The sequence below is a fragment of the Euwallacea fornicatus genome, chromosome 11 (genome assembly GCF_040115645.1).
Source record: "Euwallacea fornicatus isolate EFF26 chromosome 11, ASM4011564v1, whole genome shotgun sequence".
Classification (NCBI taxonomy): Eukaryota; Metazoa; Arthropoda; class Insecta; order Coleoptera; family Curculionidae; genus Euwallacea; species Euwallacea fornicatus.
The window spans coordinates 1814219-1839021 of record NC_089551.1 but is presented as its reverse complement, the minus strand read 5'-3'; the positions used below and the strand labels follow the sequence as shown (position 1 = coordinate 1839021).

Genomic DNA, 24803 nt, shown 5'->3' with positions numbered 1-24803 from the left:
TCAGTAAGAGCATTTTTTTTTCCAGGAACTGGCCCATAAGCTCTCTCGCAGTTTCGACATGAAGGAAGACACGAGCATGCTGGAAGGGGATGGGGCGATGCGGAGGCACCAGTCCATGCAAAGATTGAACAGAGAGGGGGGGAGCGAGCCGAGGGAGCCTCCTAGAGTGCAGCAGGACGAGGAGGGGAACTTGAGGGTGACTGTAAAGAAGAATAAGCCCATTCTGGGCATTGCTATCGAGGGTGGGGCCAACACCAAGCACCCCCTGCCCAGGATTATCAACATTAACGTAACAACCCCGATTAACCTATTTAGTGTAATTCTTTTAGAGCTCCACCATCAGGAACAAGGGGCGGTAAATACACAACTTGATGAGGGTAAGAAGGGCACATATCTATGGCGCGCTCTGTATGCGATTAAACTAATTTGGGATTATCTTCCCCTCAACAAGTTTTGTATCTGCAACTGTGTCCCTGCTAGAAAAGAAATTGCACTAAAGGAGTGGTCGGTACCGCACTAAAAACGACATTACTTCTTTAAGGAAAACGGGGCCGCCTACTACTGCGGAGGCCTAGAAGTGGGTCAGCTGATTCTCTCAGTAGATGGTACCCGAGTGGAGGGCTTGCAGCACCAGGACGTTGCCAGATTGATTGCCGAGTCTTTCGCCAGGAGAGATCGCAACGATATAGAGTTCACGGTGGGTAGCGAGTCTAAATTGGGTTCCAGGTTGACGAAGTGAATTCCTCAGGTGGTGGAAGCAAAAAAGAGCAACATGGAGCCGAAGCCTACAGCTCTGATCTTCTTGGAAGCATAACATTTGCTGCGCCTCCCCCCTAGCGACCCCCCGGGGCCGATCGTCACCGATCAATCGTCGGAAACCGAGGACTGACGGTCAGAACCCATGGAGCACGTGCCAAAGGGTGCTTCTTGCTGGTGTATATGCCAGTAACACCCCCTGCATGTACTCAATGGTCCAGGACCGAAATCTACAACTACTACATATCATTTCCTAAATAAACGCGAGGGAGGCTCCTTCCTTTGCACCCTGCACCTTTGACTCGTTATAGGCCAAAATATATTTGTTTCGTGGGTGGGAGGGGACCTTACTCGACCAAAAAAAAAGTTAAAAATAGTTGTGGTAGAGTGAGTTGGATTGCTTGTGCATTTGATCATATCGCACCAGGCCAAATTGGCAAGTGAAAGAGGTTGATTGCGGGTAATGTTGGGGTGGACTTCGGAGTGGACGTTGCCGTTAGTTTATCAACGGTTCCTCTAGATTTTCAGTCGGAAATTCAGCGAATTGCAGTCAGCTTCAGAGCAAAGCTGCAGAGATGCCTTGCGATGTGAGATTGTAGATGCAGCCTCAATTTAGATGAATGAAAGTTACTGCAAAGTTCTCAGACAGAACTTCGAATTTATTTTCGTTATCCGATCAGGGAAGTTACCTAACATTGCAAAAACAGGGCAGCGGAAAAAGGAAGAAATAGATTGCTGCAACTGTAATACAGGAAAAGATAGAGCTACGAGTTCCGTGGCGTTCTGTAGCCCATACAAAAGCGAGGGGGAAAATATACACATCTAAAAGGTCTAAGGGTATTTTTATAAAGAGAATGTGGGCTATATTTGGCGAAACTGTTCTTTGGAGTATGTCCCAGACAGGCTCGATTGGATTCAGATCTGGCGAGCGTGCTGGCCATGGCGATGCGATGATTCCTTTGTTGGTCAACTCGTATGTCACAATGCCGGCGACATGTGGACGAACGCTAACTTGCATAAAGCGAAAGCTTCGGCCAAAAGTGCCATCAAAAACCTGATAATATAGCAGGGGCACAAAATTCTAACTTTTTCATATTCACAAGAAAATTGTTTATTTTCTTTTAGATTTTTTTTCAGTTAAAGCGAAATGTGTATATAGAGCGAAGACTGGCACTAATATACTACAGTATAAACTACAGTTGAAGTTACTAGGTGTCAGTTTTATGATAAAAAAAAAAAAAACTTTAGGGTTTTGCGATGTGCGGGGTAGTTAACTGGTACCTAACGAAGGGGACGATGGAAAGCAAGCGAATGGTCAGAAATTTAACAGGAACGGAACGGTATCAAAGGTCGTACTGAACGCAATAAGAGTTTGAAAAGTTGAAGGAAGGCAACATCAAGAGGCACAAAAATGGATATGGGGGATGAATGGAAGAAGATAATTCCAATGCAGCAATGAAAGATTAGATGCACTTAATCATTTGAGAACTCTGGGAATTTAGAGTCAATTGCTGGAATCTGGCCAATGGAATTTTTCCTGTTAAGAGCGGGTGGGTCGCCCAAGGGTTAACACCCGACAATTACCGCCCAAAATCAACCGAATATGTCAAAAAAAAGACAGTGAATTTATCTCCAAATGTAGAAGCAATCTTTAAATATGTAGTGAGTTATTCAGCCATTTTCAACGTAAATATAATATGCATTCGAACCATTTGTACCAAAGAACATCAATCATCGGAAAAAACTTGTTAATTGTTATAATAATTGTTGTGTACAGCTTTCGTCGTTAGTTCGCAAGCAAACCATGGTTGTGCATATTATACAATGTCGTACTTTAAACAAGTCTAAAGGGTTTAAAGTACTACAATCGGTGACACATCCTGCGACATCTAGAGGGAGAGAGGCACTTAGTCACAATATAAAGAAATTTGTAAATACACTATTTTAGCTATATTATATGATATTCGTTTTATACAATTATTATGGGGAAGTTAGACACCTACTAATATGGCCGTGCCAAAAACTACCTAAGTACGTTATTATATGCAAATAAGAATCATTATTGAATTTACATCCCTACCACATTCACGCATTTCTGGCCACTATATCACTTCTTGTACAGTTTAGCAGGTCTGGTTAAGTGGTACCACCCCCATACTCAATCGCTATTCTGCGTTCGTACGCCAGCACGCACGCAGAATAGCGATTTTATTGGGATTTTAGTCGGAATTTTCTCTCGATCGAAAGCTCACTACTGAACAGCAGCAAGCTTACGCGCCATGCACAGGGCGTCTCAAATTCGACGTCCCTATACCTATTTTTTGGAAACAGAAAGGACTATGAAACAGCGGGCGTACAATGGAGTTCGATGACCTCCATTTCGACCTGAAGAAGTTCATTTCTGAAACGTCTATATGTTTCCCAGAAACATATGCAAATTCCGATAAACTATATTGATTCTATTTTTCCAAAAAACTCTTGTTAAAGAAATTTGTTCCTATGTGTTATGACCTAAAAGTGACAAATAAACGCGTTTTAAGGAATTATCGCATCGCAAAAATAACCTTTATCTAGTTGCCTTTTAGACCTCGTGTTGTGCAGCAATACCTAAATAATATATTCGGACGAAATCGGATTGACATTAACGAACCTACGTAGTGGCCCGAAAATACTCCCGATTTAAATCCCATGGACTCTTTTTTGTGGGGATTAAAAAAAAAGTTCATAAAAGCCCTGCAAGTAATTGGGAACCCTTAAAGGCGGAAAATATGAACAGCTTGCAAGGAGTTGACATAAGAAAATCAGTGAGATGCAAGTTAGGCGAAGAATTCAAATGTGCCTCGCAGAAAGGGGAAATCATATTGAAAGAATATTAAATTAAATATAATTTTTGTTTAGTTTCTTTTCATTATTGAATTTTATAAAAGCCGATTTACTGTTGTTTATTTATTTCTTGGTGTAAAGTTTAATTTTTGCAATTATTCCTAAAACGTTTTTGTTTGTAACTTTTAATCTATAACACGTAAGGAAAAGCTTCATTAACAAATGTTGTATGGAAAAATATGACCAATGCAATTTTGCCAGAATCTGGGTACTTTTCTGGTGAAAATATCATGGATGAAGTTAGAACTTGTTGGCCCAATATTTTAGAAATGAATTTGTTCGGGTCGCGACGGAGGTCATCCAATTCCCTTAAAAACCTACAATTTCCATTTCTCATATTTTTTCCGCTTCCTTAAAATATATATGGCAGTGCCGAATGTGAGACATCCTGTACATTGCTTGTGTACGAGGCAATGTACGCGGGCTACTGAATAGCGATCGCGCACGCGCACTTACGGCAAGCGTACATAGCTTCGCAGGCAATCAATGTACATGGTTAGCAAGCTAGCTGCCGATCAGTAGGCAATCTTGAAGGTCCTGTACATTTAAAAATTTAAAAGCAAAATAGCGGAAGACCTCTTCACCTGAAATCTGCATTCACACGGTTATCAAAAGTTGTATATTTTTCTTAATTAGCGAAATTGTTTTTAGAAATCTTATAGTAATATTTATGATCTTACAATAATTTTCTTAATTCTTTACACAAACTAGCAGCTTGAAGAGAGATTGCATTGTTAAACAATCCATATTAGCACAGCACTTTCCTCGTGCGTCGCAGATGGCGGGAAAGCGCATTTTTCCGCATTCGATTCAGTAATGGACATATTCACAATGAGCAAGTATAGATCACCTCTTACCGCATTGATTTCTAGCAATAAGTAATAGTTAACAATCTAAATAATATCAATGTCTGCCTTCACTGCATATTGCGAAGCACTGTTAACATTTAAGCAATGACATGGTATTTAGCGTAAATTAGAAATTACCCAAACAGTAATAAAATAATTTATTTCAATCCACTCTGGTAGTACTGTATATTGCGTAAGCTGTAGGATATACTGAGTGTAAGTATATGACTTAATTGACTTGGGTTACTCAAAGTTCTGAGTAGCGCAAGTTGCGTTTTGTAAATAGCGGAATAGGTGCTACGTAAACTAACTTTGTTCCAAGATATTTGATAATTTGTACATTTTTAGGTTCACTTTTGCTAATGTTAAACTATTGTTGTTGATAATATGCGTAAGAAAAATCAGGGATACATTTTAAACAGACTAGTTAATTGTTTTTATATTAATCTGTTTGTTAGCAACAAATTCGACAATTTATCAGTCACCTGACGTATGTAGAGGAACGAAACCAGTAACAATCAGACAGACATTAGTTGTTAATCCGCTGTTAAACCTATTTTTTAAAAGAAATAAATTGTCAATTTGTCTGGACTGCTTCATGGGAGTTTCATTGGTCCCCCTGTAGAAGATCGTTAAGCTCGCTGATAAGCGCGCTTACGCGCTGATAAGCTCGTTTGTACAAAAACATATAAAATACTCTCTAAATGAAACAAATTGAAATTTATTTTAAGCAACAAGTGATCCTGATTAGACAAAACTATCAGGCAGCATCATAGCATAACCGAGTTCACCTCGAACGAACTGGAAAATGGTCTTGAAGGCGACCAGCAGAGCTTTCAGAATCGGCTACAGGTCGTATGCAGCCAAGTCCCACCACGTAGTACTGCCTGCAGATACATTTGAGGGCAAGATCATTCCCAAGACCCGGCTGATCGACAAGACTCATCTGAGGAAACCGGTTAAATATGGGGGCAGATACATGGTGACAATGCTGCCAGGTGAGTTGCAGATCCCAATTTGAAGCAAATGACGAAAATCGTTAAATAGGAGCAGACCCAGGCCCCAAACTCGCCTCATACGTCAAAGACGTCTTCAAAGAGGCCCACGTTCCGGTATATTTTGAAGAAATCCCGTACAGTGGCATCGAAACCGAAGCTGAAACTCTGGAGTTTGGGCGATTGGCCCTTTCTTCTATGCACAGAACTGGAGTGGGAATTAAGGTTCTGCTTGCAGCTCTCGAGGAAACTCCTTAATGTCAATTCCTACTGCAGGGTAACATCATAAGTCCCAACCTCAGCATCAATAACGTATCTCTGAGGCAAGATCTAGACTTGTACGTTTGTGTGGTTCATGCGAAAAGCTACCCCCATATCAAGTGCAAGTACTCTAACATGGACGTCTACATTTGCAGGCAGAATACCGAAGGTATTTGCGATTGTAATGTGTACAGTTCGGAAGAATATTTGGGAATTTAAAGGAGAGTATGCTATGCTGGAGCATTCGGTCAAACCTGGAGTGGTGGAGAGCTTGAAAATTATTACCGAGGAGAACACATGGAGGTTTGCGGATTGGTGTTTCAACTATGCATTGCAGAAGGGGAGGAGGAAGGTGACAATTGTCCATAAGGCTAATATAATGTGAGTGGTGCAGTTTTTTGTCGATTCTTCGATGGGTTATTTCTTGAGAAACGTTTGCGTTTTTACTTCCCTCAGAACTTTGTCTCGTAGTTCTACGTGCGATGTTTCATAGACAAATTCGTTCATTTCCATGATTCGTCCGGGGTTAAAATACTCTTCACCAAACTTTCAAGAAATCACATTAAGTTTCTTGAAAACATGGCGAATGATATTTTAACTGTGTAACAAAACAGTGTCAAAATAAAGAACAAGTAGTTCCTAATGACATTTCGTCCCCGTACCACTAATTTTCTTTCTAATTTCAATTTTTCCAGGAAGCTCTCAGACGGCTTATTCATGAAAGTAATAAAAGAGGTGTCCAGGTCCTATCCAGACCTTCTGGTAACCGATATGATAGTGGACAACGCCACCATGCAAATGGTCCAGGACCCCACTCAATTTGACATCATAGTAACCCCCAACCTATACGGCAATATTCTGTCCAACATTGCCTGCGGCCTTGTTGGGGGTGCAGGACTAATGTCTGGCAAGAACTTTGGCCCTAGTTGCGCCCTCTTTGAGGCCGGTTCCAGACATTTAACATTTTTAGGTAGGCACTATACAAGCCCTTAAAAATGCTTCAATAAATCTGTTTTACAGACGAAAATAATCTGAACCCAATCGCAATGTTAAACGCCTCAATAGATCTCCTATATTACTTGTTGGAGGATACGTATGCGGAGCTGATACATGGAGCTATAATGAAGACTTTGTCTGAGGACAGGGTGCATACTCATGACATAGGGGGTACCAATTCGAGCGATGAGGTGGTGGAAAGTATTAAGGGCAATATTAGGGAGTTATTGAGGACTTCTCATGTAAAGTCGTTTTGAGTGTTTTGGGTTGTAAATAAAATGCCGTGTGTGTGTGTGTGTTTTTTTTTTGCTAATAATGATGAAAAAGGTAATAATCCCCTAAAAACATGGAGCTCTCCACAGCTAAATTCCGGTTTACTTCCAAGAAGCTTGGTCGTGCTTCATTAAAGTTTCTCATGCATCCAGGTTCAAGTTGCATTTCGTCACCAAAATCCCCTGGGAAAAGTCGGGGGCCTTGCCTTCCTTCATCTAAAATCGCCCTCGTCTATGAAATCCCAGTGTAGTGTCTAACTTGGCCTACCTTTCTATATTCCAAAAACATTTGCTTGAACGTGTGAAAGTCCCAAAAAGTGGACAACATCTCATAAATCGCTCCGTCCAACTCATTGGACTTCGCCTCCAATTCTTTCTCAAATTTCCTAATGTCGAATCCTGGAATATGCCTTATCAGCTGTTCCTCTATGTGCTTCTCCACCGAGTCCAGGTACTTTTTGAATATGTCCATATAAACCAGCCGATTCTCCTCATCCTCCACAAACTCCCGGTAGTATTGTTCCAGGAATTTGCTCTGAATTTCCAGGAAATCTTCGCTGATGATGGTGTTCTCGATGCATCCGACAATTTGGGCGAAGTTGCGTTCGGACCTTTCAGTGCAGTAATGAGATATATCGAAACCACCTGAGATGGGCAGTAAAGTCGTTACGATTATTCAAACCATTCTAGAATACTTACAGCCTATTTCAGTCATTTTCATTCGGTATTTGGGAAGGCACTGGTCAATGCGATGGCTGATGAAGGTACTTTTAAAGTGTGACGAATGGGCGAAAGGGTTGAAAGGCGTCAACCAATAATGACAAAACGTTGCCATGGGAGCATGATGCCGAAAGTGACCATAAGGGGTCAGTGGCCCTTGAAAGGCCCTTATGTTACTAAGTACTTAACCGTATCACTGATTACTATCATCATTGTTCTTAATGTTATTTTATTATTTCAATTGATACAATAGTTAGAGGTACAAAGACCATTTGTCACGAATCATTGACCCACTTTCCTGTCTTTCTATCGATTATTTCCCTTTTTCAGGTATGTTAGGCGATTCCGTGAGCAAACCGCATAATAAAATGGTAATCACGAGGACCAGCGCCCTGTACCGATTACTATCGACATGAGCTTGAAGCCTCCTGCATCGTGAATTTATTTAGTGCCTTTTTTGAAGCTTCACAAAATGGTTAAAGCTTGCTACGGATTCCGGCAGTACCGATGGAGGCCCTGCTCTCGGTACAGTACTGATAAATGTTCGGTTGGACGCTTGGCCAGGACGACCTTAGGTAATATAAGTTAAGGTTTTATTAGGCTACCCGAATACAGGGTTGCTCAATGGTAGCTCAAAGTGCGATATCTCTGTAAGTATGAATTTTATAAGAAAATGTTTCGTATAAAAATGTTTAGTCATTGAAAGGTGCATGTTTTAAAATTAGTTTCGAATGTACATGGTCTGCCATAAAAGTATGGTAGTACCAAATTGTTTTTTTAATGGAGCTCCATTTTTTTGCCAATTTCGGACACGGCGTCATGTTGTAAGGTTAGTTTGTGTAAGGGCGCTTATATAAAAAAAATACCATTTCTGAGTTGTTGGAGCAAATTTCAAAACTTTGCTAGTTGCAAAGACTCACGAAAGTTCATACTGTACCCCAACAGCTGCGAATTTCGCAATCGCTTTTATGGAACTTCAAGAGGTCCTAATAAGCTACGTTTTGGCGTATTTTAATTTTAAAAAAATCAATAACTCCCGAAATAGGCTTCTGAAGTTCCTGGACTTCAAACCTCAATAATTCGTTTTTTCATTCAAAATTGCCCAATTTTCTCGACGACAATACGCTCAGAATAAAAAAATTTACAACTTTTGTTTACATTATTTTATCCCTAAACACGGCTGTTTCTAAATTTGCCGAAAATGGTCTTTTTTAGACTTTGAAATATTTCTAGTCACACCGGTGACGTCACTATAGGTAAATTTCATGTGATGTTCGGTGACTTCCAGTGTCATGTTTTTTAGGTAGTCATGTTTTATCAGTTGTCACTACTACCGATCACTGTATTATTATTCTGTTCTCGGAATCACGCGCTAATTTTAATGCATTTTTCGTTAATATTGGCCTGCTGTAAATGTCGATAGTTCCACAGATATTTCCACTCTTCCACGGTACAATTAAAAATTATTAAATTTTTAATTTACTGTGGTAGAACCATTTCCTTGCAGTTTTACGCATTTTTGGATTCTCAATATTGTTCTGTCGAGAAAATTGGGGCATTTCATTTGAAATCAGCAAGTTATCGAGTTTTGAAGTCGTGCCACTTCGAGGATCTATTTTGGGGGTTGTGGATTTTTTTTAAGCTAATACATGTTACAATATAGCTTATTAGGTCCTCTTGAAGATACATAATAACGATTTCGAAACTTGCAGCAGTTAGGGTATATCACCGATTTCCGTGAGAACTTTGCAACTATAAAAATTTTTTTATTTTCTCCAATAACACGGAAACGGTAAATTTTTTACATAAGGCCATGTACTGTCCTTAAAATTTGATGATAAATCTGGAAAATGCAAAAAAATTGAATGGTACCAAAAAAAAGCAGAATTGGGTACTACCACACTTTTCTGATGGACCCTGTACATTCGAAAATAACTTTAAAATACGCGCCTTTCAATGACTAAAAACTTTGTTATGAAATATTTCTTTCTAAAACTCGTATTTACTGAGATGTCCCATTATATTGACATATTAATGAGCAACCCTGTATAGGTAAGTTTGGTAAGTAGTGTTTGTTCGACCCAACAACTCTGCCGATACTTCTCGATTTTACGCCTGGATATTTTATGAGTCAAAGGCCTTGATGCTATATTGACTAGGAGCCATTAAACGGGGGGTTTATAAATATTGAAACTGCATTGGGGGTACATATCTGGGGGATAAAGCAAAAATGTCCAAAAAGTTAACGAACTTAACAAACATTGCGATTGCGAGTAACCTGCGCTAACCTCATGAGTAAATTCTCTAAGAAAAACTGAGAAATAAGAGGGTCACTCAAAGCCGCGTTTCTCTCTCCCGTTTCTCCAGGTCAGCAATTCTGCCATGATTCTCCGGATTCCTAATCCCTACGCCCCTGATTCCACCCCCTCGCCCCCGACTCATCCATACATGTGGGCGAGACTCCAAATTTCCAATAGGCGCCAGCGTTATTGAGTGAATTTTCAAACCCCCAAAAGACAACTTACAACCGACCAAATCCCGGAAATTCCAAGAAGCTGTGTCACTGTCACACCGCCCAATTCCCTAATCCGACCCTGTGTGTATCGTAGCAACCACTCCGGGAGTTGTGAGTGGAGGCGTAACAGTCACAGTTTCGGCTTTTTCGACCAGACGTCGTCTGTGTGGGTTCGAAGGATGTTAGCAGGTGCCTTCGAGACCATCGATGGTTCCGTGGTTCTGAATTCTTTCACCGTTCGTCATAATATCGAGGGGAAAAATGGTGCGTTTCGGGAAAAATGGGGAGTGTCAGGAGAGGCGAGAGCTGCTGCAGAGCCTAAAGGAGATGAGCCTGGAACCCAACGGGAAGCACCATCATATTAATAATGACAATGGTATGAAGGTTTTTTCCAGGAGTTTATTTCTATTATTTTCTGGAAATGTAAGCAGAAGCGCATTTACATTTGGTGTGGAAGTAAATAAATTGCCGAAAACGCTGAAAGAGCAGGAGCAAGTGGGGAATATATTAAGAGTTCTATTTTTAAGAAATTCATTCTCCTTCGAGTCCTTCAGTACAAAAGCAAGGCTACCGGGTAAATGTCATTACAGTGCTGTTCAGTGTTTATGAATATGATTGTGTGTAATTTACCTGGACGAAAGTAACTCGTAAGCGGCCAAAAGCCTCATGACGCCATCATAAAATCAACAAGACGCCTTTTGAAAGTGATATGGGTTTTAAGCCATTTAAACTGTTTATTAGTTAATAGCGCGTAAGTGCATATTACCTCAGTAAATCCAGCGATATTGACTGCTGTTTATCCTGACCGTTTGCGTTTTCAGATTTTTCTCAGAAGTTCAGCTTTTCAGTCGTTACAGCGATTTCTTTCCTCATAAAATAAAAAATAACGGCAAAAACGTCACTGACTAATTTTTTCACAGGTTCCGTGCTTGACTAACAAATCACTATTTTTCCACAATACAAATACAGCAGACGCTCGATAATGTAAACCACTTCAAACCAAGTGTTGTTCACTGTATCGAAATGTTTACGTTAACGAACGTGGTTTAAATAATAAACGATCTATTAAAGAAACGTTTATTACATACAGGGTGTTTTAGTTTTAACCCGCATAATTTTAATAGCGAATCGAACGTCTAAGAGACAAGCCATTTTGCTATATAAACCAGCTTTCAGTGAGGATTCTATTAGCAGATACAGGTGGTTCAAATTTAATTTGACAAATGGAAAATATTAAATTTCTTCGAAAAGGGCTAGAGATGCTTTAACGAAATTTTAGAAGTGTCGATGACTTTACACGATGCACATGTTTTACTGTAATTTTTTGTTGGTTTTCCAGTGACGTCCCTATCTCCATGTCAGGAAAAAAAAAATTTTAATAAAAAATGGTACGCTATTGTCTTTTGTGAAAATAAATATTTTTCATGCAATCTTGGAAAAATGGTCTCTCTTGACATTGTTTCGTCCCAGCCACCGTTTCCAAGTAAAAAAAAATTAATAATTTTAAAGCATGTTTAATTTGGTTATATATTAATATTGATATCTACATAAAATGATACTTAATAATAACTTTTGACGTAAAACATTTATAACTTATCATAACTCTTAAAAATATATAGTGGATCGTGTTCCTTTTCTTTTAAAATTTGCAGTAAAGTGTTAGTACCGTTACATTCTAATTATTAATTCATGACGCTTAGAACTCGATTATCGTCAGAAAATTCAGGCTTCAGTCGCCTAACAGATCTGAGTATCAGCGTTTCAGCGTTACCTCTACCTAAACCTTATGTCTCTACGAAATATTAATGAGAAGAAATTTCTTGATAATCTAAAGCTAACTGCTAAACTCAGTAAACTGAAACTATCTCATGTGCGCAATGACTAAAGTATTGCTTTACACGTGCAGGATGTATTTTAAGTAGGAATTTTTGAATTAACACGACATATACCTCAAGAACTAAACAAAATCTTTATATAAAATTTTTCTATAATCTCAAAAAACCGAATTATGCGCGTATGAATCGAGCTTAGTTGTGAGAAATACGAGATCACAGATTTGGCTTGCTAAAGCAGGGAATTCGTTATATTCGTTTCTAATTACTATGTCCATACATATACTATATTCGCTTTGGCTGTCGTTAATTGCGTCCACTTGAAGGGTGGCCGATTAGGGGTGCGAGCTCAGCTTGAGCCTATGCACACTAATTTTATACAAGGCCAAATGGGCATCGACGAATTTGTAGATTACGTAGGTCATAACATCCAATACTAATAAAAGGCAACTAATACGGTCCAAAATCGTACAAAATCGACTACGGTCCAATACATAGGGATTCCCCGGCGTCGAGGCGATCTCGACAAAAAATACCCTAAAACTAGCTTAATAAATTATTCAGGATTGTCTTTTTAATATGCATTAGTTCGTTATAACCAAGCGTACCTGCAAATTCTTCATCGAAAAACGTTCGCTAAAACTGTTGGTTCGTTATAAATGTGTTCTTTATATCCAAACAACAATACGTAATTAAAAAGACACTTTGTATATTCCTGATATTTAGTTCGTTAATGGGGATCGGTCATTATAACCCATGATCGCTATAACCAAGTTTGGGTATATATGGTGCTGAGCAGAACCTTCTTGCATTAGCTGAAAACATTGTTTTAAGCCGAGGGTATCCAGGGAGTTTTCCAAAACTGGGGGTACCCCTTTTAATAAAAGGCTTCTTACTTTTTAGTGGTCTCCAATCAGTTTTACCGAAAGTTCCACTTGTGCCAGACACTTAACTGAAGTTTCACGTTGAAAGTAATGTTCTTATTAAATAAGGAATTTCTGTGCTTCAAGAGTAGCATTTTTCACAGTTCCTCCCCAACACTAATCGAAACGCCAGCAACAGGCTCAGTTACCATTATTTCTTGGGCTTTGTAACGTCTTCCACAGCATACGATGGGGCAATCATCCACTTTCTAAAAGTAATTTAATTTGTTTTTTTTATGGTTAATATACACTGTTTATTATGATATTAAGGAATATTGATTCCAACATAGTACACAGTGAAAAATAAATACCTGAGTTAGATTTCATAGATTTAAGTTGTAAATAAAATAATATTAACGGTTTTCTAAATTCAAATCGAAACAAATATTTTGAGGTTATAATGGGACGGACCAATTAGACATCTGCGAGAAGGATCGCAATATTATTGGTCTGTCTCTCTCTGCGCATTACACATATCCCATCCTTGTCTGTCATGGATTTCGAAGTTTTGAGTCTCTGTCTGACTTATGGTGACACATTGACCAACTTTCTTCGGAGCTATCTCCTTATTAAATAGGATTTCCCCTTTAAGCTGCGCTAAACATTTCGCGATGGAATGTCTGGAATGTAGAAGTGACATAATAGTTGGGGGCGCCATGTGCTTTCCTTTTTACTGTATTCACCTTGAACTGACCTTCGCGGTATACTATGGAAGGAATGCGGGTATTCCAATATTAACAAATTTTAGCGTGTTGAACGTCCAAAAATAATGTCAGTTTGCTATGTACATATTATGTGCTACAAACCAATGCCAAATAAAGCTTCCTTTAGCAGATGCAGGGGGTTTAAGTTTAATTTAACAAACGAAAAATTTAGAACTTCTTCAAAAAGTACCAGAAGTCCTTTAACAAAGTTTTAAAATTGTTGATGGCTATAAGCGATGCGTACGTTTTACTGGGAAGCAATATGCTTTAGCTTTCCCAATAGCGTATCTGACCTTATATTAGAGGACATTTTTTCAGAAAACTACGTACGGTGCTGCCTTTCCAAAAATAAGAATGACTCTTGAATTCCTCGTCGAATCTTGGAGGACTAGTCTCTCTTGAGAATTTTTCGTTCGACCCATCCTTTCCAAATAAAAAAAAATCACACGACATAAATTAATAATCACAACGTTCTGGCACCAGAACAAGAATCTCTAGCCCTTTTCGAAAAATACATATTAATATTTTCCATTTTTTAAATACAATTTGACCTCCTTGTATCCGCTAAAGGAAGCCCTATTGGACGTTGGGTTATATGGCAAACTGACATTATTTTTGAACGTTCAATACGCTATTAAAGTTATGCGGATTAAAACTGAAACTCCCTGTACACAGGGTGTTCCCAAACGGCGGAATACTTCCGCGCCACGTCTTGACCGACTCTCCAAGGGGTAGGAGAAACGTGTCAAAAAAATTTCTGAGGAGTTCTTCTGCGAGTCATTAAGAAAAATGTGTTCGGTGAATTTGGCAATATTGCAACCGAGTAAAAAGCTTAATGACGTCATTTTAATTATGAATGATTTTTAAGCCATGATGACGCAAAAGATAGTAAGTTTTTTGTGGCTAAAGAGATGAAGATGCAGCATTTCAGGGATTACTGCTTCTCGAAGGCGTTGGATTAATTGATGGCGATCTTACACTGAAGCTCTGTACCCATGCACCTTGAATACATAATAATAATTTTTTATTACAACCACTCCGGCGTTTCAATTGACATTTTACAGCCAGCAAACGTTAAACGCGCATTCCACAGTTGCCAAATGTATATTTTTAAGTATTTCAATCGGATTTTCAAATTTTAGATTTTAGTTTATTCTCTATTCGAGTGCTCAAGTTCAATTCTTTTATGAGAACTTTCTTGCCAGTTCAGAATAAAACGGGCGAGGCTGCAAAATGCATTAGAGCAAAGAAGTTACATTTTCAACTTCCAATCGGTATATCTAGAGTGACATAAAATACATATATCTATCCTGCAGGAACTTTTATGGCATTTTTTCAGCATTCCTTGGAGGGTCTTTCCAAACACAGTGCGGGGGTACACCGGCATTTATGGAACATGCTTCCTTCACTTTGATCATTGGTACAAACGAGATTGTTCCAACATTTTTGAATAGTTTGCCGATTAGCTGCATTCCGGACTACATGCAAATTTAACACAGCTCCTCGTAATGTTAACCGTCGCCAAGAACTGTTTACGTCAGCGAGCGTACACATTGTTTACATTATCGCGCGTTCAGTAGAAATTTTCTGTTTACATTAACGCATTATTTCAATTATCGCGTATTGACGTTATTGAGCGTCTGCTGTACATAGAAATTCCTTCGATTTCAGAGGCATTCCAGCACGTCCAAGAAGAGTTAGATGGTAAGGATGCAATCAATGAGACTGATTTAATATTCCTAAAAGGTCTGATGGACAGTCCCGTCCTGCATAACTTGGCTAAGGTAAGCTGACTGAGTGTTTAAAGTTACAGTGGTTAAATCGTGACTAATTTCCGCTAAATCTAGCGTTTTCGTGGTGTTAAAGTGCTGATTAAGAAGGTCGCCGTTAATCAATCACCCATCCGCGAAAGTGGGTCGAGTTCAACTCGATGACAGTTGTCCGAGTTCCAAGTCCAAGTCGGTTGTTTGATGTTTACAGGCACCCACTCGCTGAATGAGTCACAATTAATTTGATGATGGGTGTGTTAAATAATCAGGGAGTTTAATGCATTCAGTCTACAACACCGCAAATATAAAAACCAGTCCAGTTCAAACTCGAGTGTGCGTTCTCGGGAAATTCATTATTGTATGTCGAAGTATATAGGGTGTTCGTGTTAATATTTCGGGATGTGATCCCGCAGGCCATTTTATGAAGTTAAGTTCACATGAATATATATCCGCAAGGCCCAAATTTTCACCTACAGGACGTTGAAATTTTTCTCTCCAAATCGTCACATTTAAATGTCTTAGAAACTACTTTAGATATTGATTTCTATTTTTATGTTTGTTAATAGAACATAAAATTCTGTATTTTGACAAGAAAAATAAACCTATTGCCCAACCAATCGCGTCTTTATAGTATATATATGTCTTTCGAAATTATTTACGAAAAAAGCGGTACGCTACTGACTTTTTGCCGTGGAAATATTCTCCCTGATTGGGCTGGTCGATTCTACATGAAAAAATCTCTTACAATAAGCCATATAATTTTGAAAGAAAAATGGGGATCTATGTGCGAGGTGTGAAAGAAGGGCTATTGAGGTCCACTTGTACAGTAAAAAATACATAGTCGTTCTTCATGAAATGACGCATATGACGTCTTAGTTTCTGAACCGTAAATTCTGTAATTTTACTTTCGTAGCAAATTTTAATGTGTTCATGGGAAAAAACTTAGTTATGACATATCCGCCATCTGAAGCGTAAAAACGGAGCTCGTTTGTGCTTACCCAGATATGTAATATAAAATAATAACTTATAAGAAACTCTTAAAATTAATTAATAAATTAAGACGATTTTTATTGTTTTAATCAAGAACGGCTCGTCTAACGAGAAAAGCGCAACAAAGCTTTTTCACGTAGGATTGACCAAATTAATCACAAAAAATATTCCCGCGAAAAAATGTCAGTGGCGTGCCAGTATTTTTATCAATAATTCCGGAAAATATGAACGCAGATACGCCAATGGTTTAGCAATAGAGTTACACGCACATCAGAATTGAATTTAATGCATACATAAATTACTTCCTGAGAAATTCAAAACTGACGATTTGAACAGAAAAATTCCAACACCCTGTAGCTAAGAATTTGAACCGTTGTGGACATATACTCATATAAACCTTTGTTCATGGAATGACCTGCAGAATCACTCACCTAAGTAAAATGCGGAATATGATAAAAAAGTGAAACGCCCCCCCCCCCCCCCCCAACTGTATATTGAAAATGGTGCGTTTACGACCAATTAGAATGTTTAAAATTATTTTGTAGAGTACTATCATCTCTTGAAATATCTCTGAATACACCCTCTATATTTTCAAGCCAGGAAAATTGGCACTAAACACAGTCTCTACGAGTCTATACGAATTTTTCAGGACAGAGGCAGATTGGCACAGAGCCACATTACATCGACGAGTGCATAACTCGCCAACTGCTAGAGATAGACTTCGGGACGTCTTCTGACAAATATGTCCACGAAATCTAAAGAATCTAGAAATGTAAAAATACAGAGGGGGTCCCGTTTAAAACGCTCTTATTTTGGGCTTCTAAATCTAAATGAATTAGATATAAGAGACTGGCCATGTACCTCGTCAAGCAGCCTGTCCAGAAAATCCCAATAACTTGAAAAGTTATGAAGATAACTATAAGGACATTTGTCGTATATTATATAGTACATCTATATAATAATATACAGGGTTTTCCATGAAAAAATCGAACGTTTAAATTGTGACTTGAGAGGCTACTTGTAAAGTTAGCTAGGTGGTAAAACACAGGGTGCCCCATCTAGAAAATTCAAATTTCGAGCTTCGGAAATCTGCCTAGCCTCAGAGAAACGGAAATTATATATTCCATTCGGCTAAAACCAAAACCGCCAATAACTCGAGAACTGGTAGAGTTGGCTGAGAGCTTTTCACATTTTGACCAGTGTATATCACGAGTTAATTTTTATATCAAAACGTACTAGTACATTTTTGGGCCAGTTGTCATCGATCCAACAGAACCACATTATAACCGAATGCACCCCTGTTTATTTTATCGAACAAGGAAGCTCCACAACCCCTGAATTGAAACTGCGCAACTCCCGACCCACGGAAATCACCCTTCAGTTAGCCAGAAACCAAAACTTTCCCTCTTCGAGAAATTTTCGGTTTCTTGCACTTCTAAATTCGGGATTTGAATTATTTTCACTGAACACCACTCTGGTAATCCTAATGAGGGTTATTTGAAGCCCGAGGGTGCTTAACGCAACTGTTTACGTTATCGATTGAAACCATGTGCCTTAGTGGATTGTTTACATCGGCACGTTATGTACAGGGATATTTGGGGGGGGATCTTGTGAGGTGAGTTAGGCCATAAATTACCCTTAAAATCGCTATAAATCTTGGAATTTTTTCCTTGGATGACAGTAAGATTACTTTCCTTCATGTTGCGAATTTGCAGGATCATTTTTCACTTCCGCATTTTAACTGAACTAATTTAATTTAATTTCGTTTAACAAGTCGAGATCTATACGGCAAAAGGATTTAACTTAAATCCCTGGCAGTGGCGTTTCCTTCGTGTCTGCACTAATGGGTTATTATTATAACTTTCTGAAGCTGCCCTAGAAGCTCAGCTCGACAACCGTTAAACCGAAACAACAGTGGATGTGTTCGTTATATTAACAATTTTCAAGACGGTTTGGGTACCGTCGAGTCATTTAGTAGTACCGCGGGTCCCCCCACTCACGAGGCCATTTTCTGTTGGGTCCACCAGGTACCATCGCGTCGCTTTAGTACCTCGTATCGCTACATTAAAACACACCTGCTTTTCGTCGTATTTTCCGAGACGAAAAGCTGCTTTTTGTAATGTTTTTGTGATGAAGTTCTGTCGGTACATCTCGGCCATTAAAGCTCCGGATCTTGGTAATTATCGGTAAGTCAGTAGTTACTAAACCGTTAGATTTCAAATGCCCTCAAATGCGAGACAAAGGCCACACCTGTAGTCCAGTTGAAATTGAAAGGGGGCTGCCCATGTGGCAACGTTATTGTTGGAAATGCACTCGATTGGTTCCGAATGAAAGGAACCACGCATGATGGACTCAAACCCAAAATATCGATTACGCACCATGGAGGAATTCGATTTAATTTAAGCTCATTGCCCTTATCTGAAAGTGTTAAATAAACTTGTCCAAGGTAATGTTTTGCCAGGCCAGTGAATGTCTGATTAGCTGTTTATTGTTTCTAAAGTGCATCTAAGGCATAAACAATGCGTCACGTTGAACCTCGACGGTCAATCATTGTCGGGTTGAACTGGATAAATAAGCATTTGACCGCTCTTCTGGTAAGGCTTGCACGTAGCGAAATGTTAAAATTGACCTAGAATTTGCGTAAGCGAAATGCATTATTAAAGAAGAAAGTAAATCCCTCCTTCATGCTTTAATGCGTGCATTTCTTACCATGAATAACCGATTAGTTTTGGGGAGAATCTAAAACTGCTACTGTTGCCTCGCAGCTCCAGGACCGTCTAGAAGAAAAACCGCCCGTCCTCTCTCCTCCTGAAACCCTAAATAGCCTAGATATCCAGAAAGATATTTACATCAGATGTAGCAGATCCTGGAATAGAGACGCCAGAGAACTAGCCGATATAGTCAACAAACCTCAATTCAGGTAAACTTCCCTTTAAACGAAGGAAAATAAGTCTAATTTACTTCCGGAGACAGAGTTATGTGACTTGCATGCGTGACCTCTTATGCAGTTTTCTCACAATATCTGCATTGCAGGGCTTTGCTGGACAGCCACGATCAAATCGCGGATTTGACGAAAAACCCGAAACCCAACAGGAAGAGTGATCCCCCTAAGTTATTCCCCAACGGGATGACGAACGACGCCATTAGGATGGTCGGGGTCAGGAAAAAGAATGGTGAACCTTTAGGCCTCACCGTAAGCTTTTTAAAAGGGAAATCCCCCAGATTCACCCCTGAACAATCTATCTACCTGTCCCTATTTGAATTCACGCAACTCTTGACTTTATAAGGAAGGGACGAAACCTGTGAGACAGGTAGAAAGATGCGTCAAGTGTTTACAAAGACGTCTTGTTAGAGGTCTCATATCAGCGGGGGGCTTTTGTGTTTGCTGACTGTAAATAAGCACCATCACAGGTGCAAGTGGACGACAAGGATAATCTCGTAATCGCCCGAATTATGGAGGGAGGAATGATAGAGAAGCAGGGGTTGCTGCATGTTGGAGACGTAATCCTCGAGGTCAATGGGAATTCTGTAAAGACCCCCGAAGATCTACAAGTGGAGGTGGCCAAAAGCAGGGATTCAGTAACCCTCAAAGTGGGTAATTCACAGGTCAACGAAATAACTCATTCTTCCATCGTTGCCAACGTAGTAAACGGAGTCACCAAGAAGCTCACGGTAAGTTGCTTTCAGACTCACAAACCCCTTTATAAATCGTCTACCATTCAGTGCTACATGAGGGCTCTTTTTGAGTACAGCCCTGAAGAAGACAGCCTGCTCCCCTGCAAGGAAATAGGGCTGGCCTTTGATCGAGGAGATATCCTTCAGATTGTAGACCAACGAGACCCTAACTGGTGGCAAGCCAAAAAGGTCGGCGGAGACAATAGGACAGGCCTCATCCCGTCAATGGAATTGGAAGAGAGGCGTAAGGCATACGTGCCCCCCGAAAACGACTTTGTCCACAAAATCAGCATATGCGGTGCTAGAATATCTCGTAAAAAGAAAAAGATCATTTACCAGTCAAAGAGCAACTGCGATTTCGACAAGGCTGAGCTATTGTTGTACGAAGAAGTCACAAAGATGCCCCCCTTCAAGCGAAAAACACTAGTGCTAATCGGAACTCAAGGGGTGGGAAGGAGAACCCTTAAAAATCGCCTAATCAACAGTGACCCCGAAAAATTTGCTGGAGTCATTCCCTGTACGTTATATCTCAGTTTCAATAATTCGCATAAACTACCATAATAATATACAATCTTTCAGATACCACAAGGCCTCAAAGAGTCCTCGAAGAAAACGGGCAAACCTATTGGTTTACCGATAGAGAGCAAATGGAAGAAGACATTAAGAACAATAGATTCCTCGAATATGGCGAGTACAACGGTCACTTATATGGGACTCATTTGGATTCAATTAGAGAAATCATTAAACAAGTGCTTTATTTAACATTAACTAACATTTTCACTGTTTTAATTATGTTACTTGTAGGGCAAGATGTGCATACTGGACTGCAGCCCAATGTCCCTAAAAATATTGCACAATAGCTCGGAATTTCTGCCTTACGTTATATTCATTGCTGCCCCCGGTATGGAGCAACTGAAGAGCTTGTATGATATATCGAAGAGCAATCAAAACTTGAGATATTCGAGCAGAAATTTAACGGTAAGGAATTTCTCTAAAAATGACGTCGTGAGGGAATTTGGCATGGTGGTTTAATAGTTTATTTTGCGTGTTTTTAACGTTGGCATGTTAGTTTGACAGACAAAGCTCGATTCGCTACAGTTCGAGAAGAGCCAGGACTTTGGAATCGTTGGCTTCTTTGTACGAGGTAAGCTGCAGAGTTGTTTACTGTTTGACTAGAAACGTTAAATCTTGGAACGAAATATTACACTAGAATTTTAATTTTTATTAGAAATATGTGCGTCACGATTAAGGTAAAACGAGAATTTTTCGATTAGTAAATTACTGCAGATTTATTTGACTGAGACGGATATGTCGCATCGAATGTGATTCTTAATTTGGACAAAATTTTCTAGTAATGTCCTTCGCACATGTAAAATATATTATCTTAACTGGCCGTTTTAGAGCCTTAATTGCACCTCTAGACTCTTTCATAGTCTTTACGACGAATCTCTATCTACTCATATCGAATGTATATCCTTAGTCGTGAAAATGCGGCGCCCTCTCTGAGACAATGGCCCAATTTCAGTCTGCTTGCGTTCACTTCCTTCAGGGGGCCCCAGCTGTGCCCCTGCTCAATTCGCAATCTTCGACATGGGCAGATAGAAAATAATGGTGGAGAGTATGAAACGTTCTAGAGCGGGAGTGCTATATTAATCGTTTCTATAGGAAGAAGACTTGAAGCGGACTTTAGAAGACAGTGCCAGCATGCAGCGAACTTACGACAAATATATCGATCAAGTCATAACCAACAACGATTTCGATGTGACTTTTCGGCAAATCGTTGAGGCACTGGACGCGTTGACCACGGAACATCAATGGGTACCTGTCAATTGGATCTATTAATTTGCTTAATACTCAAAGCGCCTAATTATTGTTACATTAGGATAGCAGGCAATGTTGAGACTGGTTCGATAAAGCCTATTATTTAGAACAAGAAGGGTGTCTTTTCAATTAACATGCAGCTCAACAATCAGTACAAAACTGTGACATCGAAGATTATAAATCTGTTCTTTTATTTAACGCCCAGTTAATTGAATTCACATGCGACTTGGACGTTGACTACAGAAGCTATTTTATATAAAAACTCTTTATAGCTATGTAGCGTTTATAATAGATATAGAGGCAACAAAATGTGATCTATTGTATGACTATTAATTGATTATCTAAGGCATCACACTAATGTTATAGAATTTAAGCCACCGGGGCGGAATAAAAAAAGCGTTATATAGAATTCTATTGAGTCCGGCCCTAAGTAATAATTTAGAAGTATTCTATACTCCTATAAAGTTGTATATTTACGAGTGCTTAACCACTCAACACGCCGAGTTATCCGTACTATTTATGATTATATCCTAGAAGGCACAAAAGCTTATTGATGACCAGGATATGGTAGATGTAATTTTGAAGATTAGTTTTATTGTTGCTGTTTTGAAGTCAGATTGCAATTCTTCATGAACGCGTTTCGATCGTTCGTGAAAGTCTTACGTATATTTTTGCTTTTATTCATAGTTTTATTTTATAGTCTAAATTATTTTACCGTCCAATTAAGATTATGTCGTGTTCAGTTTTCATTAAAGCTCTGTTGCAAATTGCTTTTTATTGTTTTAATGAACAATTAACCCTAACAAACGTTACGTTTCGCTTTTCCGACGGACGCATTGGTGGCCACACAACAAAGCTCATTTCGCATTCGGGGAGAAATGATTTTGCACCTGAAAAATCTGTATCCTTATCCATATTAATAAAGCCGCATTTTAATTAACCGTGATGAATGCGATTCCCTTCCGAAGGGATGTTTTCCTTTGAAACCGTAATGTAAATTCCTTTATATGTGAGCGACATAAAGATGGGAGTGTTTAAGAGGCTGAAATGAAATTAAATCGACCCTAAAGCAACAAATTTGCCTATATGGCTCGAAACACCGGTCCAAAAGCTAATAGGCCAGTTCTCATGAAAACATGAAAGGGATTTCACCCAAATAAATTGTTTTTGTTTCACAGCTTCAGTCCTCTTATCTCGGATGAGCGCCCAAAGGCCTCGGCGAGTTTCAATAATACCGAACAAATTTAGCATTCGGTAAACTTTGATGTTTAGCTGAATCCTGTCTGCCGGACATTTAATTACGAGTCCGGAGATCTGATTACACGCTATATTCGACTAAAAACGACATAGTTTTCCCGTTTTGAAACTTTGTTGGAAAGGGGAATTAATAAACGGGAAAGCGTTCGGTGTAAATTACTGACGATTTTGAAGTGCACTTTGACGGACGGGAATGTGGCCCATTTCGTTTGTGGGTTTGCCTTAAAAAGGGCTCATTGTTCAACATTGCGCACCTCGCAGAATAGCAATTAAAACCCTTTTTAGTGGCCTCTCGGAGCCCGACATAAATTAGCCAAACGTCAAACGAACGTGCCGAAGACACGGAGAGAAATTAAACCCGAAACGTGCTTCTTTAAATTCTGAGTCTGGTTTGAGGGAGAGCTAACGCTAATACTCTGTATGAGCCGCGAAATGAAGTTTCGCTCCCCGGTTAATAATTTATCCCAACAAACAACCTGATGCGCCGAAAACGAAACAAAACTCCCACTAATCCCCTTAATGAGACGCTGCCGAACCCCAAACCCTATTTGGAGTTTAAACAGCCCTTGCTTACTTATGCTTCTACGTATTTATCAACTTATTGCTTTGCCTTACGGCAAAGTCTCAATTTCGCCCCGAATACTGAAGGGGGATGATTACTGAGAGCTGAATCAGAGCTTTCGCTAAAGCAAAGATGATGCCCAAAATAGCCTTAAACGAAAGCAATGTTTAACGTAGGTGTAGCTGGAATTTAAATATTCCATTAAAGAGAATCTCAGAGGAAGGAAGATAGTTCCAGGCTCGCAGAACGTCTTCAATGCCATCAACACCTCCGCGTAAACTGGATAATATTTTCATCGTGGTTTACATTCAAACATCATCGGTATCGCAGACGTATACATTCAGCAATTATTATACCGAGACAACTAAATCCCTTGCCATCATACATTCATTAAAACTTTTAAGGGCGAACCAACCCCTAAACCTTTCTGGATTATTTCGGGATTGTTATTAATTTTTCGCCACGTAGCCACCCACACACTTTTCCTTGGAACTTTTTTCGTCGCTGATGGGTTTAAGTCTTAAAGGATAAAGTTTTAAGTGGCAATTAGGGTCGCGTTTGGGATATTTTTCGATATACATAACCGAAGATAACAGTGCAATGATTAGGGGGAAGGCGTTACTGAGAAATTCAATCGTACTTCGGTTCTTGGGGCGCATTCGCCACATTGTTTAGAAAGTCGATTTTTTAAAGTACCTGTCTGGTTACAATTACAAGAACTAGGTATGCAACATGAGAAAAATCACATTTATCGGTACATTCTTGGCGGGTCATTGGCGCATAACACTTTTGTGGTTAGGTGACGTAAATTTTTTCCAACAAAAGCAGGTGCCGCCATCTGAGGACAGCACCGAGAACAATGGATACTTCTTGACGGTGGCGAATGGAAATTGCGAGCAATTGGAAACACAGGGGCCTCCGAGCTCGGAGGGCCATTCATTTTAGAGTGTTCAAATTCAAAACTTCTATGCTGATCGAGAACTACTGCACGGAATATACTAAAATCTCACGGGCGTAGAATTAC

At 39.4% G+C, this 24803-nt stretch overlaps 4 protein-coding genes and 1 long non-coding RNA gene across 11 annotated transcripts in view; 3 read left to right on the top strand and 2 right to left on the bottom strand.

Moving 5' to 3' along the window:
* Positions 1–5078, top strand: part of dysc (dyschronic) — a 42269-nt gene extending 37191 nt beyond the window's left edge. The window contains exons 13-15 of one of the 2 annotated variants that reach the window (XM_066287551.1): positions 26–289; positions 542–708; positions 759–5078. In XM_066287551.1, the coding sequence (XP_066143648.1) occupies positions 26–289; positions 542–708; positions 759–837 (510 nt within the window). In that variant the 3' untranslated portion in view covers positions 838–5078. Of the gene's footprint in view, positions 1–25; positions 290–541; positions 709–748 lie in introns of both variants that reach the window. The other variant, XM_066287550.1, reaches the window with a different exon arrangement.
* On the top strand, positions 3162–7027 carry LOC136342079 (isocitrate dehydrogenase [NAD] subunit gamma, mitochondrial-like). 2 transcript variants are annotated; one of them, XM_066287558.1, is made up of 7 exons: positions 3162–5159; positions 5219–5485; positions 5535–5707; positions 5759–5912; positions 5965–6124; positions 6439–6713; positions 6764–7027. In XM_066287558.1, exons 2-7 carry the CDS (start codon positions 5296–5298, stop codon positions 6994–6996), a joined length of 1185 nt encoding a protein of 394 aa, XP_066143655.1. In that variant the 5' UTR covers positions 3162–5159; positions 5219–5295; the 3' UTR covers positions 6997–7027. The 2 variants fall into 2 exon arrangements, with proteins under 2 accessions (XP_066143655.1, XP_066143654.1); XM_066287557.1 differs by having other exon boundaries at positions 3162–5163.
* On the bottom strand, positions 7012–7985 carry LOC136342082 (ADP-ribosylation factor-like protein 2-binding protein). Its single transcript, XM_066287560.1, has 3 exons — positions 7711–7985; positions 7280–7656; positions 7012–7227 (listed from the first exon to the last, which is right to left on the bottom strand). Exons 1-3 carry the CDS (start codon positions 7844–7846, stop codon positions 7153–7155), a joined length of 588 nt encoding a protein of 195 aa, XP_066143657.1. The 5' UTR covers positions 7847–7985; the 3' UTR covers positions 7012–7152.
* Positions 7986–10380: 2395 nt separating this feature from the next.
* vari (MAGUK p55 subfamily member vari) lies at positions 10381–22730 on the top strand. Of its 5 annotated transcripts, XM_066287158.1 has the most exons (10): positions 10383–10622; positions 15377–15489; positions 19230–19384; positions 19498–19657; positions 19876–20136; positions 20188–20656; positions 20719–20888; positions 20944–21117; positions 21209–21283; positions 21805–22730. In XM_066287158.1, the coding sequence occupies exons 1-10, from the start codon at positions 10508–10510 to the stop codon at positions 21979–21981; spliced, it is 1869 nt and encodes a 622-aa protein (XP_066143255.1). In that variant the 5' UTR covers positions 10383–10507; the 3' UTR covers positions 21982–22730. The 5 variants fall into 5 exon arrangements, with proteins under 5 accessions (XP_066143256.1, XP_066143255.1, XP_066143254.1 ...); XM_066287157.1 differs by having other exon boundaries at positions 10384–10622; positions 19876–20656; XM_066287159.1 differs by lacking the exon at positions 21209–21283 and having other exon boundaries at positions 10381–10622; positions 19876–20656.
* On the bottom strand, positions 11832–13404 carry LOC136341821 (uncharacterized). Its single transcript, XR_010732544.1, has 3 exons — positions 13313–13404; positions 12975–13210; positions 11832–12893 (listed from the first exon to the last, which is right to left on the bottom strand). It is a non-coding gene; the product is annotated as an uncharacterized lncRNA (long non-coding RNA).
* Positions 22731–24803: the final 2073 nt, after the last annotated feature.